This window comes from Nomascus leucogenys, chromosome 17 (assembly GCF_006542625.1).
Source record: "Nomascus leucogenys isolate Asia chromosome 17, Asia_NLE_v1, whole genome shotgun sequence".
Classification (NCBI taxonomy): domain Eukaryota; kingdom Metazoa; phylum Chordata; class Mammalia; order Primates; family Hylobatidae; genus Nomascus; species Nomascus leucogenys.
Window position 1 is genome coordinate 8,341,096 of NC_044397.1, and position 14,260 is coordinate 8,355,355.

General features: G+C 35.2%; 1 protein-coding gene across 7 annotated transcripts in view; it reads right to left on the reverse strand.

Annotated features, from left to right (window-relative positions):
- SUPT3H (SPT3 homolog, SAGA and STAGA complex component) overlaps positions 1–14,260 on the reverse strand; it is a 551,049-nt gene that overhangs the window by 119,856 nt on the left and 416,933 nt on the right. For all 7 annotated transcript variants that reach the window (XR_004026555.1, XR_004026554.1, XR_004026556.1 and 4 more), the window contains one exon: positions 14,024–14,131. Coding sequence is in view for 3 of the 7 variants with exons in the window: in XM_012496574.2 (XP_012352028.1) it covers positions 14,024–14,131 (108 nt within the window). In the remaining 4 variants the exon portion in view is untranslated. The remainder of the gene's footprint in view (positions 1–14,023; positions 14,132–14,260) is intronic.

Sequence of the window (14,260 nt, forward strand, 5' to 3'; positions counted from 1 at the left end):
TTGTCTTGTTACAGTTCTTTGAGGGAATGCTTTCAACTTTTTCCACTTCAGTATGATGTTGGCTGTGGGTTTGTAGTATATGGCCTTTACTACTGTGAGGTATATTCCTTTTATGCCTAGTTTGTTAACGGTTTTTATAATGCAGGGATGCTGAATTGTATCAAATGCTTTTTCTGTACCTATTTAGATAATCACAATTTTTGTCCTTCATTCTGTTTATGTAATGTATCCCATTTATTGATTTGTGTATGTTGCATCCTTGCATCCCTGGTATACAACTCACTCGATCATGGTAATTATCTTTTTGATATGCTAGTAGATTTAGTTTGTTAGTATTTTGTTGAGGATTTTGGAGTCTGTGTTCATCAGGGATATTGGTCTGTACTTTTCTGTTTTTGTTGTGTCCTTGCCTGGTTTTGGTATCAGGATGGTAATGACCTCATAGAATTATTTATGGAGAATTCCCTACTCCTTAATTTTTTGGGGCAGGTTCAGGAGGACCGGTATTAATTCTTCTTTGTACACATTTTGCTGTGAATCCATCTGGTCCTGAACTCTTTTTTGTTGGGAGATTTTTAAATTACTGATTCAATCTTGGTACTTGTTATTGGTCTATTCAGCATTTCTATTTCTTCTGGGTTCAATACTGGGAGATTCTATGTTTCCAGGAATTTATCCATTTCTTCCAGGTTTTCTACTTTGTGAGTGTAGTTGCTCATAATAGTCTGTGACAATCTTTTGTATGTTTGTGGTATCAGTTGTAATATCTTCTTGTTCATTTCTGGTTTTGTTTATTTGGATCCTCTCTCTTCTGGTTAGTCTCACTGGCAATTTACCAATTTTGTTTATCTTTTTGAAGAACCAACTTTTAATTTCCTTGATCTTTTGTATTTTTTTTGTCCTTATTTTTATTTAGTTCTGCTCAGGTCTTTGTTATTTCTTTTCTTCTGATAATTCTGGGTTTGATATTTTCTTGCTTTTCTAATTCCTTGAGACAGAATGATAGGTCATCAATTTGGGATCTTTCTGCTTTTTTGATATATAGGCATTTAATGCTACAAACTTCCCTTTAGCACTGCTTTTGCTTTATACCACAGGTTTCAGTGTGTTGTGTTTCCATTTTCATTTGTTTCAAAAAATCTTTTAATGTGTCTTAATTTCTTCATTAATCCCATGATCATTCCAGAGGATACTGTTTAATTTCCAGGTATTTTTATGCTTTCTGAAGTTCCTCTTGTTACTGGTTACAGATTTATTCCACTGTGGTCTGAGAAGATACTTGATTTTAAAAACCTCTTAAGACTTGTTTAGTGGCCTAACATGTGATATCTATCTTGGCGAATGTTCCATGTGCTGATAAGAAGAATGCATATTCTGTAGTTGTTGGGTAGAATGTTCTGTAAATGATTTTTGAAGTCCTTTTGGTCTAAAGTCCAATTTAAGTCCAGTATGTCTTTGTTGGCTTTCTATCTCAACCATTTGACTAACGCTGTCAGTAGGGTGTTGAAGTTGTCCATTATTACTGTATTGCTGTCTATCTCTTTAGGTCTAGTAATAGGTGTAATAATATTTGTTTAGGTCTAGTAATATTTGTTTCATGAATCTGAGCCTTCTGGTTTTGAGTGCATATATACTTAGAATTGTTTTAGCCTCTTGCTGAATTGATTCCCTTATTATTATGTAATGACTTTGTCTTTTTTCCTGTTTTTGATATAAAGTCTGTGTTATCTAAGTATCACTATTGCTGTTCACTTTTGCTTTCTATCTGCATGAAATATCTTTTTCCTCCCTTTCACTTTCAGTCCATATATGTCTTTATAGGTAAAGTGAGTTTCTTGTAAGCAACATATAGTTAAATCATGCTTTGTTTTTTCTATCCATTCTGCCAATCTATATTTTTTAAGTGCAGCATGTAATCCATTTATGTCACAGTTAATATTGATAAGTGAGGTTTTGCTCCTGTGATATTGTTAATTATTTTCTAGTTGTTTGATAAATTCTTTGTTTCTTTTTCTCTTTGTGGTTTGGTGGAATTCTGCCAAATTGCCGTTTGATTCATTTCTCTTCCTTCTTTGTGTGATATTTTATAGACCTGAGAATTTTATACTTTTGTGTCTTAGTATGATGGCAAATATTAACTTTTTGTTTCCATGTTTAGGACTCCTTTGAGAATTTTGTGTAAGGTCAGACTAGGGTGATGAAGTCCCTCAGTGTTTGCTTACCTGGGAAAAGCTATTTCTTCTTCATTTATGAAGCTTAATCTTACTGTATACAAAATTCTTGGCTGACAGTTTTTTCGTCTTTCAGTACTTTGAAAATGCCATCCCATTATTTCCTAGCCTGCCTGTAAGGTTTTGCTGAGAAGTCTGCTGTTAGTCTGATGGGGTTTTCTTTGTAGGTGACTGAAAAAGGTTTTCTTTAATTAAAATCAGAAAGGTGTTTAAGGAAAAAATAATAGAGGTTCACTAAATTCAAGGATTCATACATTATTATCTCTGGAGGGGACATAAGAATGGTCTATTCTAAATGTTTCCAACTCCTACACAATTTTATAGATGAAAGAGTGAAAATATGGGACATGTCCAAGGCTACAACAATAGTATTACGGATATAACTATACATCAAATCTCTTGGCTTGTAATACACGTATTGAGTGTAGAGATTTTATCATTATATGCAGGATTACTTGAACCATTATAGCATCATAGCTGAAGTTTCCAGTGAGTAAAACTCAAAATATAGCAAAAGTCTGAATATAGAAAGACGTGTATAAATGAGTAGAAAAATAATTAAAGCCTCTGAAGTGGAACATTATTAATTCTGATGCCACTAATTTCGAATACAGACATAGACTGGGATAATACTTTCCTCAGGAAAACTTTGTTGTAAAATAACTCCAATTTAATAGTTTTCAACAGGATCGGGGAGAAATGTTTAAATATATGGAGAAAAATGTCAAGAATTTCTAAAAACGTATAAAAAATTAATTTATCTATACATATCACTAGGTTAATTACAACTCCTTCTCACATACTTTGTGAATCAAATTAACTGAAGAGGTCGTTTAGGTAACATTTTGTTACCATAGTTTTAGTTACTGAATGAGCTGCAGAGTACAATAGCTGAAATTCTTATAAGCTTTGAATAGCTAATAAAAAAAAAACAAGTATATGAAAGCACTGAAGACTGATCAAAACCAGACTGAAACTGGAAACAGTAGTATGTACTTTTAGAAGGGAATGTCAGTGGGTGGATTTCCTGTCTTTACAGTTTTAGCCTAAGGGCAGCATCCAGTGGGTAGAGGAGTGGCTAACATATCATCTTAGATCCTTGATAAACGAGATGCCAGAGTTCGGACAATCACAGTACATGAAGAATGAGAAAGGAAATCCCCAAAGGGACAGAATAGAAAGAGGCGGAGCCCCAAATTCGGTGTACAAATTTTACCCAAATCTTTTTTTGTGGGTGGGGAGAGATGGGGTCTCACTATGTCCGGGCTAGTCTGAAACTCCCAGGCTAAAGTGATCTTCCTATCTCAGCCTCCTGAGTAGCTGAAATAACAAGTGCCATCATGTATGGCTTTCCTCAAATCTTTTACTAACCCCCAAGTTCTTCCTGTATGGTATGAAATGCATGCAATCTCACTAAAGCGAAAAGACATTCTAGTTGCTGCCACTGATGAGGAGTTCAAAGTTTACAGGTGAGTCTAGAAAAGTAACTTCCCTGCTGAACACATATACCAACACCACTACCACCACCACCAATAAAAACAATATATTCATAGGAATAAAACAGAATCCCAAAATGCCTATGATGTATTACTCACAATGTCCACTTTACAATTCAAAATTACCAGACATGCAAAAACACAAGAAAGCATGACTTATATTCAATGGAGATCAAGAAAATTCACATATTTAATTTTGCAACCAAGAATTTTAAAACAGCAATTCTAACCATGCTCCAAAGCACAAAATAAAATACATTTGTAACAAACGGACAAATAAAAAATAATGGTATGATAGATAAATGGAAACTATAAAAAATCAAATAGAAATTCTATAAGTATAAAATATCAGAAATAAAATATTACTGGATGGGTGTCACAGTAGATTGCAGCTGACAGAAAGAAATGTATAGAAGATAAAAGTCCAATAGAATTGCTCCAATCTGAAGAATAGAGAGAAAATATTAAAAGAGGAATTAAAAAGCACCTGAGTTACCTATGGAATAATATTAAAGTTACTAATACAATGTACTTGGAGTTTCAGAAGTGAAAGAGAGGGAATAAGGCAGAAAAAAATCTGAAGAAATAACTGCCAAAAAGTCCCCTAATTTGGTTAAAGACATACACTGTCTTTGATTCAACAGATTCAAGATTCAAGAATCTCAGTGAATTTTCAGCAGGATAAATACAAAGAAAACCATGTCTATGGATATCACGGCCAAACAGCTGAACATCAAAAGTAAAAATACAATTCTGAAAGTATCCAGAAAAAACAACACATTAGATACAGGGAAACAATAATAGAAATCTACTGACTTATGATTGAAAACAATAGAGAAAAAAGTGGAATGACATCATTAAAATACTGAAAAATAAAATTTTCGAGACAGAATTCTGTGTCTAATGAAACATCATCCAAGAATGAAGAAAAAGTAAAGACTTTTTCAGAAATATCAAAACTAAGATAACCATCACTAGCTAACTTGCACTACCACAAATGTTAAACAAAATGTAGCAGAATAGAAAAGAAAAACGATACAAGAAAACTCATTATGAAAGAGAAATAAAGAACAATGGGAATGGTAAACAATAAGTTCTTTTTTTTTAGTTGCTTCTCAGCCTTTTGGCTAAGATCAAGTGAAGCTCCATTTTTTCTCTTAGTTTCATTAAAACACACTAGATTATTTAAGACAAAAATTATGGTATTATGGCTTATAATATATATAGATGTAGTACACATGACAATTATAGCATAAAGGACCTGGACCTATATATATACAAGAGTCTTACATTTTATGTGAGTTAAGTAGTATAATAACTCCCAAGTATACTTAACATTTAAGGATGTACATTGTAATCCTTACCATGACTACTGAAAATAGGATGCAAAAAGATATCATAAAGAAATCAATATATAAATTAAAAGGAATTTCTAAGAAAACACACAACCCAAAAGAAGACAGGAAAGAGAAACAGATAAACAATAAAAGAGGAAATAAGCAGAAAACAAATAGGGAAAGTTACTCTATATCCAACCACATCAATTAATACATCAAATATCACAGAATTATGGACTACAATTAAAAGATACAGATAGGGGGAGGGCACGGCAGCTCATGCCTATAATTCCAGCACTTTGGGAGGCTGAGGTGGGTGGATCACTTGAGCCCAGGAGTTTGAGAATAGCCTGGGCAACACAGTGAAACCCTGTCTCTACAAAAAAAATACAATAATTAGCTAGGTGTAGTGGTGCATGCCTGTAGTCCCAGCTACTCAGGAGGCTGAGGTGGGAGGATTGCTTGAGCCTGGGAGATTCAGGCTGCAGTGAGCTATGATCATGCTACTATACTCCATCCTAGGAGACAAAGCAAGACCCTCTCTCCAAAAAAGAAAGAAAGAAAAGAAAAGAAAAGAAGACACAGAAAGGAGGAATAAAGAAGCAAGACCCAATTATTTGCCAACTATAAGAGATGACTTTAAATATATTTATCTTTCAATACAGGCATACCTCACTTTATTGCACTTTGCTTTATTGTGCTTCACAGATGTTATATGTTTTGCAAATTTAAGGTTTGTGGTAACCCTAAATCAAGCAAGTCTTATCAGTGCCATTTTTCCAAAAGCATGTATGTGTCCAACTTTATGTCTCTGTGTCATATTTTGGTATTTTTCACAGTATTTCAAATATTTTCATTATTATTTTATCTGTTATGGTGATCTATGATCTTTAGTGTTACTATTGTAATTGTTTTGGGGCGCCACTAACTGTATTAATATGAGATAGCAAATTTAATAAATGTTTGTTCTGACTACTTCACTGACTAGCTGTTCCTCCATCTTTCTTCCCTCAGGCCTCTCTATTCCCTGAGACACAACAATACTGAAATTAGGCCCATTAATAACCCTACAATGGCCTCTAAGTATTTCAGATGTAAGGAAGAGTGGCATGTCCCTCACTTTAAATCAAAGGCTACAAATGATTAAGCTTAGTGAAGGAGGCATGTTAAAAGCCAAGACAGGATGAAAGCTAGCCCTCTTGCCCCAAATAGCCAAGCTGTGAGTGCCAAGGCAAAGTTCTTGAAGAAAATTAAAAAATGCTGGTCCACTGAACATACAAATGATAAGAAGGTGAAACAGCCTTATTGCTGATATGGAGAACGTTTCAGTAGGATAAATAGAACATCAAACTAGCCATGACATTTCCTTAAGCCAAAGCCTAATCCAGAGCAAGGTGCTAACTCTCTTTAATTCTGTGAAGGCTGAGAGAGATGAGAAACATGCAAAAGAAAAGTTAGAGGCTACCAGAGACTGGTTCATAAGATTTAGGAAAGAAGCCGTCTCTATAATATGAAAGTGCAAGGTGAAGCAGCGAATGATGATGTAGAAGCTGTAGCAAGTTGTCCTGAAGGTTTAGCTAAGATCAGTAATGAAGATGGCTACATGTAACAACAGATTTTCATTGTAGATGAAATGGCTATTAGAAGAAGATGCCATCTTGGCCATTCATAGCTAGAGAGGAGAAATCAATGCCTGGCTTCAAAGCTTCAAAGCTGACTCTCTTGTCAGGGGCTCATGCAGCTGGTGATTTTAAGTTTTAGCTAGTGTTCATGTACCATTCTAAAAATCAGGATCCTGAAGGATTATGCTAAATCTATTCTGCTTATGCTCTATAAATGGAACAACAAAGCCTAGATGACAGCATATCCATTTACGGCATGACTTATTGAATATTTTAAGTCCAGTGTTGAGACCTACTATTCATGAAAAAAAGATTCCTTTCAAAATAATTACCACTCATTGACAATGTATCTGGTCACCCAAGAGCTCTGCTGGAGAAGTACAAAAAGATGAACATTGTCTTCACGATCGCTAACAAAATCCATTCTGCAGCACGGTTCAAGAAATAATTTCAACTTTCAAGTTTTATTACTTAAGAAATATGTTTCATAAGACTATTGCTGCCATAGATGGTGATTCCTCTGATGGATCCAAGGAAAGTAAATGAAAATCTTCTGGAAAGGATTCATTATTCTACATGCCATTAAGAACATCTGTGATTCATGTGAAGAGGTCAAAATATCAACATTTACAGGAGTCTGGAAGAAGCTGATTCTAACTATCATGAATGGCTTTGAGCGGTCCAGACTTCAGTGGAGGAGGTAACTGCAGATGTGGTATAAATGGCAGCAGAACTACAAGTGCAGCCTGAAGATGTGACTGAACTGCTCAATCTCATGATACAACTTGAATGGGTGAGAGTTGTTGCTTATGGATGAGTCAAGAAAGTGGTTTCTTGAGAAGATGTCTATATCTGGTGAAGATGCTGTGAACATTTTTAAAAATAACTACAAAAACTCCTACAAAGGACTTAGACTTAGTTCCATAAACTTAGCTGATAAAGCAATGGCAGGGTTTGAGAGGACTGACTTCAATTATGAATGAAGTACTGCTATGGGTAAATGCTATCAAACAATATCACATGCTACAGAGAAATCTTTCAAGAAAGGAAGAGTCAATCAATGTGGCAAACTTCACACTGTTGTCTTATCTTAAGCTATTGCCACAGCTACCCCAACCTTCAGCAACCACCACCCTGATCAATCAGTAGCCATTAACATCGAGGCAAAACCTTCCACCAGCAAAAAGATTATGACATACTAATGACTCAGATGATAATTAGCATTTAAAAAATAAAGTATTTTAAAATTAAAGTATGTACATGTTTTAGACATAATGCCATTGAAGACTTATAGACTACAGTATAGTGTAAACATAATTTTTATATGCACCAGGAAAGCAGAAAATTTGTGTGACTCGCTTTACTGCAATATTCACTTCAATATGGTGGTGTGGAAACAAACCTGCAATATCTCTGAAGTATGCCTGCAGAAACATACAAATATATTGAAAGGAAGTAGATAGAAAAACATATTATGTAAACAGCAATCACACGGCTGTAATGGCTAAATCAATCAGATAAACAGACTTCATATGTACAGTATTTTCAGTAAGAAAAAGAGATATTTCATAAATATAAAAAACAGAGAGAAAATCCATGTTCATGGATTGTGAGATTTAGTATTGCTAAAACATATCCCAAACTGATGTAAGCATTCAACCTAATTCCTTTCAAAGTCCCACCAGGCTTTTCTTTTTTCTTTTTCTTTCTTTGGCAGTAACTAACAAGTTGATTCTAAAATTTATATAGAAATGTGAAGAACACAGCATGTCCATATTAAGCTTAAAAAATAACAGACTTTGAAGACTTACATTATAATCAAATAAACACAAATGAAACTCCAAAAATAAATTCATTTAGATATATTGTTCAAGCAATCCAATGGGAGAAAAGAGTTTTTCAGCAAATAGTTCTGCAATAACTAGATATCCATAAGTAAAAACTGAATTTGGCTTCAACTCATACAATAAATGGATTTTAATTTGACCAGATTAATAGAACTAAATACAAAAACCAAAGGGATAAAGCTTCTAGAAGAAAACACAGGACAATATCATCATGACATGGGAGTAGCCAAAGGTTTCTTAGGACACAGGCAATAAATATAAAGGAAAAAAATTGTGTTAAGGAAGGGATCCAGTTTCAGCTTTCTACATACAGCTAGCCAGTTTTCCCAGCACCATTTATTAAATAGGGAATCCTTTCCCCATTTCTTGTTTTTGTCAGATTTGTCAAAGATCAGATGGTTGTGGATGTGTGGTATTATTTCTGAGGGCTCTGTTCTGTTCCATTGGTGTATATCTCTGTTTTGGTACCAGTACCATGCTGTTTTGGTTACTGAAACTGGATCCCTTCCTTACACCTTACACAAAAATTAATTCAAGATGGATTAAAGACTTAAATGTTAGACCTAAAACCATAAAAACCCTAGAAGAAAACCTAGGCAATACCATTCAGGACATAGGCATGGGCAAGGACTTCATGACTGAAACACCAAAAGCAATGGCAACAAAAGCCAAAATTGACAAATGGGATCTAATTAAAGACCTTCTGCACAGCAAAAGAAACTACCATCAGAGTGAACAGGCAACCTACAGAATGGGAGAAAATTTTTATAATCTACCCATCTGACAAAGGGCTAATATCCAGAATCTACAAAGAACTTAAACAAATTTACAAGAAAAAATCAAACAACCCAGTCAAAAAGTCAGCGAAGGATATGAACAGACACTTCTCAAAAGAAGACATTTATGCAGCCAACAGACACATGAAAAAATACTCATCATCACTGGCCAGCAGAGAAATGCCAATCAAAACCACAATGAGATACCATCTCACACCAGTTAGAATGGCAACCATTAAAAAGTCAGGAAAGAACAGGTGCTGGAGAGGATGTGGAGAAATAGGAACACTTTTACACTGTTGGTGGGACTGTAAACTAATTCAACCATTGTGGAAGACAGTGCGGTGATTGCTCAAGGATCTAGAACTAGAAATACCATTTGACCCAGCCATCCCATTACTGGCTATATACCCAAAGGATTATAAATTATGTTGCTATAAAGAGACATGCACACGTATGTTTATTGTGGCACTATTCTCAATAGCAAAGACTTGGAACCAACCCAAATGTTCAACAATGATAGACTGGATTAAGAAAATGTGGCACATATACACCATGGAATACTATGCAGCCATAAAAAAGGAAGAGTTCATGTCCTTTGTAGGGACATGGATGAAGCTGGAAACATCATTCTGAGCAAACTAACGCAAGGACAGAGAACCAAACACCACATGTTCTCACTTATAGGTGGGAATTGAACAATGAGAACACTTGGAGACAGAGTGGGGAATATCACACACCAGGGCCTGTCGTGGGGTGGGGGGAACAGGGAGGGATAGCATTAGGAGACATACCTAGTGTAAATGACGAGTTAATGGGTGCAACACACCAACATGGCACATGTATACATATGTAACAAACCTGCAGGTTGTGCACATGTACCCTAGAACTTAAAGTATAATTTAAAAAAAATTAAAAAAATAAATAAATGCAAGCAGAATACTGTCAAAAAAAGAAAAAAAAAGAAAAAAATTGGATAAATTAGGCTTCATCAGAAACTTAAAATTTCTCAGCTAACAAACTGAGAGAAAAATATGTGAAAAATATGTGTTTGATAAAGGACTGTTATCACAAGATATGTAAAGAACTACAAACTGGTAATAAAAGTCAGCCCCTTTGCCTGCAAAAAAAAAAAAAAAAAAAAAATGGGTAAAGGATTTGAAGAGACACTTTCCAGAGTAAGATACATAAATGGCCAATTAATACATTAAAAAGTGCTCAATCTTATCAGTCATCAGAGAAATACACACTTAAACTGTTATCAGAAAATATCCACTAGAATGGCTAAAAGTAAATATGACAATGCCAAATGTTGATGAAGCTGTGGAGCAACTGGAACTCTAATACACTGTTGGTGGAAGTATAAAATGGTACAACCTCTTTGGAAAAAAAGTCTTACTGTTTTTTTAAAAACCAAACACATGCCTAACTCTATGACCCAACAATTTCATTCGCTGGCATCTACCTAAGAAAAACGAAAGCATCTGTCCTTCCAGACTTGTACAATAATATTCACAGCAGGTTTACTCATAATACCTCAGAAACTGGTGACAGTCCAGATATTCACCAACATGAGAATGCATAAACTGATATGTTCATGCAAGTCTGTTCTTTCTTTATGTAGAAGCACTTTTAAATAGTTGAAGACTTATATTTTATAGCCTCTTCTCTTTTTAATGGTCAAACACCTCAAGTTCATCCCAGCAGTTATTACAAGAAATGTTTTTCAGTTTCTTCACACACCTGCCCCCTCTCCCATTACTCTCCTGTAGACATGCTCCACTGTGTCAATGTCCATTCTACAGGATGACGCCCAATACTAAAAAAAATTCCTTATCAGTCACATCACAATATTGGCTCCTAAGAAATTCACAGGCAAATAAAAATCTCAAAATCATTTTAATGTATGGTATTATTAATCTACATTTTCCTCATTATCAATCATACCAACCGCACTACTGGCCCACAATTCTTCATAATGTATTTTAAAAAATAGCCGAGCATAGTGGTGTGCCTGTAGTCCCAGCTACACGGGAGGATGAGGCAGAGAGGTGGCTTGAGGCCAGGAGATCAAGGCTGCAGTGCGCTATGATCATGCCTGTGAATAGCCACTGCACTCCAGCCTGGGCAACAGAAAATCTAGAAAGTTAACTTGAATTAATATTAAACTTGCTAATCTAGTAAGAACCCAAGCTTAACCAGCCCAGTTCCTTATATGGTTAGTGCTCAAGAATGATACCCCTTAAAATAAAATGCACTGTGTATTAACCCACATCTTGAGTTTCCAATTCTAATCCACTGTACATGGCACTACCATTTGGATCTTAAAACACCCTTTTGAACTCCTCACCCTTCAGCCAAGAAACCATCAACCATTCATTCCTTCCTAACTCTAGCAGTCTAAGACTCTATATAATCTGAGCCTTAATTTTCTAATCCAAACGCCTACTATTCCTCTTTATGAACCTTAATCCTTGAATATTTTAAACAGTGTTGGGTTTTTCCCCTTGTAAAACGGTACTTATGCTGTCTTTGAGTCCTAGAGTATTATCCTAACTTCTACCTTATCATAGTCCTATTTTTCCTTTATCCTCAGCTTTCTCTCTAAAAGTCTTAGACTGCAACTAGAGAAGGTTTTTTTTTTGTTTGTTTTTTTAAACTTCTGTATTTTCTGTCTGAGTCACTCATTTGGAAACTAGTATATGCCATCTTAACCTGTTTGTTTGTTCAATTATTTGCTTGTTTTACAAAATATCCTGTCTCCCTGAACACAGATCATACCAGTCTCCATAGCCTCACTTTGGACTCAATTTGGTATAGTATTTGATGTACAGGCCCTTGATGTTGGCTGCTGATTTTGTCAGGTGATAAAGGGCAGGAAGGAAGACTTCCAGTCTCTGAATATTCATCTTGACTACCAGTCACAGGAGAGGAGGGGTGTCTGCCAGCCAGAAAAAAAGTTTGAGGCTTCTACTAACATATTTTGTCAGGAGGCTCTCTGACCCTCATGCTCCCACCTCCCAGAGAGCCCAGGAAATCCAGCACATATAGGATATTCCTCTCAACTGCTGGGTAGCTGCGAACAGCGGCTGCGGTTGCTGAGCAGTTGCCTAGGGCAGCTTGGCCACCCTGGAGAACTGAGAAAAGAGGGGAAATAAAGAGTTTTCCTAGGCATGCAAGCAATCACTTGAATGTTAAAGGAAAACTAGGCTCGTTGTGTTCACAGTAAATTCTCTCAATTAGAAATGTTGTAACAAATTTGTCTGATGTTAATGGAAAGCATACTTATACACATATTCATAAAGTGAACACGCATCAAAGACATTTTAAAGGGTGTTTTTTGACATCATAATTTGGGTTTATAACATAAAGAAAACAAATGGTGATTAATCAACTAAGTAAGCTTTAGGGACTTTTGTATGTTGACTGATAATGATGTATGACCTTTTCTAAGAAAAAAATGGATTTTTAATGGGCATAAACATTTTAATCCCTATTTGGTTTCCAAGCCAATTTGATTTTCCAAGGGGCATAAGAAAATGTTAAATTGTCTTTTTGTTTGTAATAAGATGCTATATAGGCATATATCTTAACATATTTTCTACGTATCCTAGAGCAGAGAAATTTAAACCTAGGGTCCATAGGGTTCACAGATCCCTTGGATCCACAGAATGGCTTCAGAATATCTCTGAACAATCTGAAACTGTAGACAAAATTTGTGAATGTGTTTATATAAAAAGGGTTTATAGTTTTCATCAGATTCTCAAAGGGGTCTGTGACCTAAAGAAGATTACAACCACTTCTTAGAGATGATTTGAACCACTATCCTTGCCTATAGATATTTAACAAGGAGTAGAAATGTGTAACCAAGGTATGGATATAAAACAGAGCTTAGCCATTTTCAGGTTATATATTTCAACCAATTTGATCCAAAACTTACTTCACAACTCTACATGCAGATGCGAACTTAACCTTCTTGCTGTCTTATCTATGGATATTTGATCGAACTACGTGAAACTGCTGTTGTTGTTAGTGAAAAGGGTCAAATATTGGCAAATACATTCAACACACTGCAATACACTTCTGGTTTTGAGGTAGATGCTGTTTACAGAGGATATTCTGTATGCGAAAAGTGGTGCACAGCTATTATACAGAGCCTTAAAATTGGAAAGAAAACTTTACAGTTCCCATAACAAAGCCAGATCAGAAAAGAATATAATTTTCACATAGTAGGGGCAATCTAAAAACTCAAGATGAATGAAGACAAGCTTCTTTAAATCATTTTTAGAGATGAATCAATAATTGAAATGGAAAGTTATCAATAAATGCCAGGGATTATTATATGAATAATAATGATAACACTCTTATCTTCTGAGGCACAAAGAAATAAATGACTTTTCCAACATTACCTAAACCAGTTTTTCATCTCCCATAAAAATAAGAAATGCCTTGCAACTATCCCTTTCAATGAAGGGCTAGGAAAGCTAAGTGAAGCAAGAAAAAGGCAAAAAAAGTCATTGCCTTAAGTGGACTGTCAGGGCCTGGCACACAGTAGGTACTCAATTAAATACTTATTTGAACGTCTAATGTATTAAGATTCTTTGACTGAAGGTTATACACTCCAGCATAATCTTTATTAAAGAACCACTAATGTAAATACCAGATATGTGTCAAAATTCACAAATGTTTTAAGACAGATTTTTTTTGTACTTACCTCAGCAGAGTTGTGATACTGAATGAAGGTTGCAGAAATGGCATGGCTGAAGGGGTCCCCTGCCTTGGTTACCATGTCCTGCCTCACAAGAAGAGCCAGATCCACTAACTAGAAGACCAGAAGAATGAAAGTCACATAGCTAGAAATAATCATGAATGCCACTGAAGTTGCAAACCTAAAAGCAATACATTCTGAATATTACTGATAATCCTGCTTGCCTAAAAATCTATATTGTAG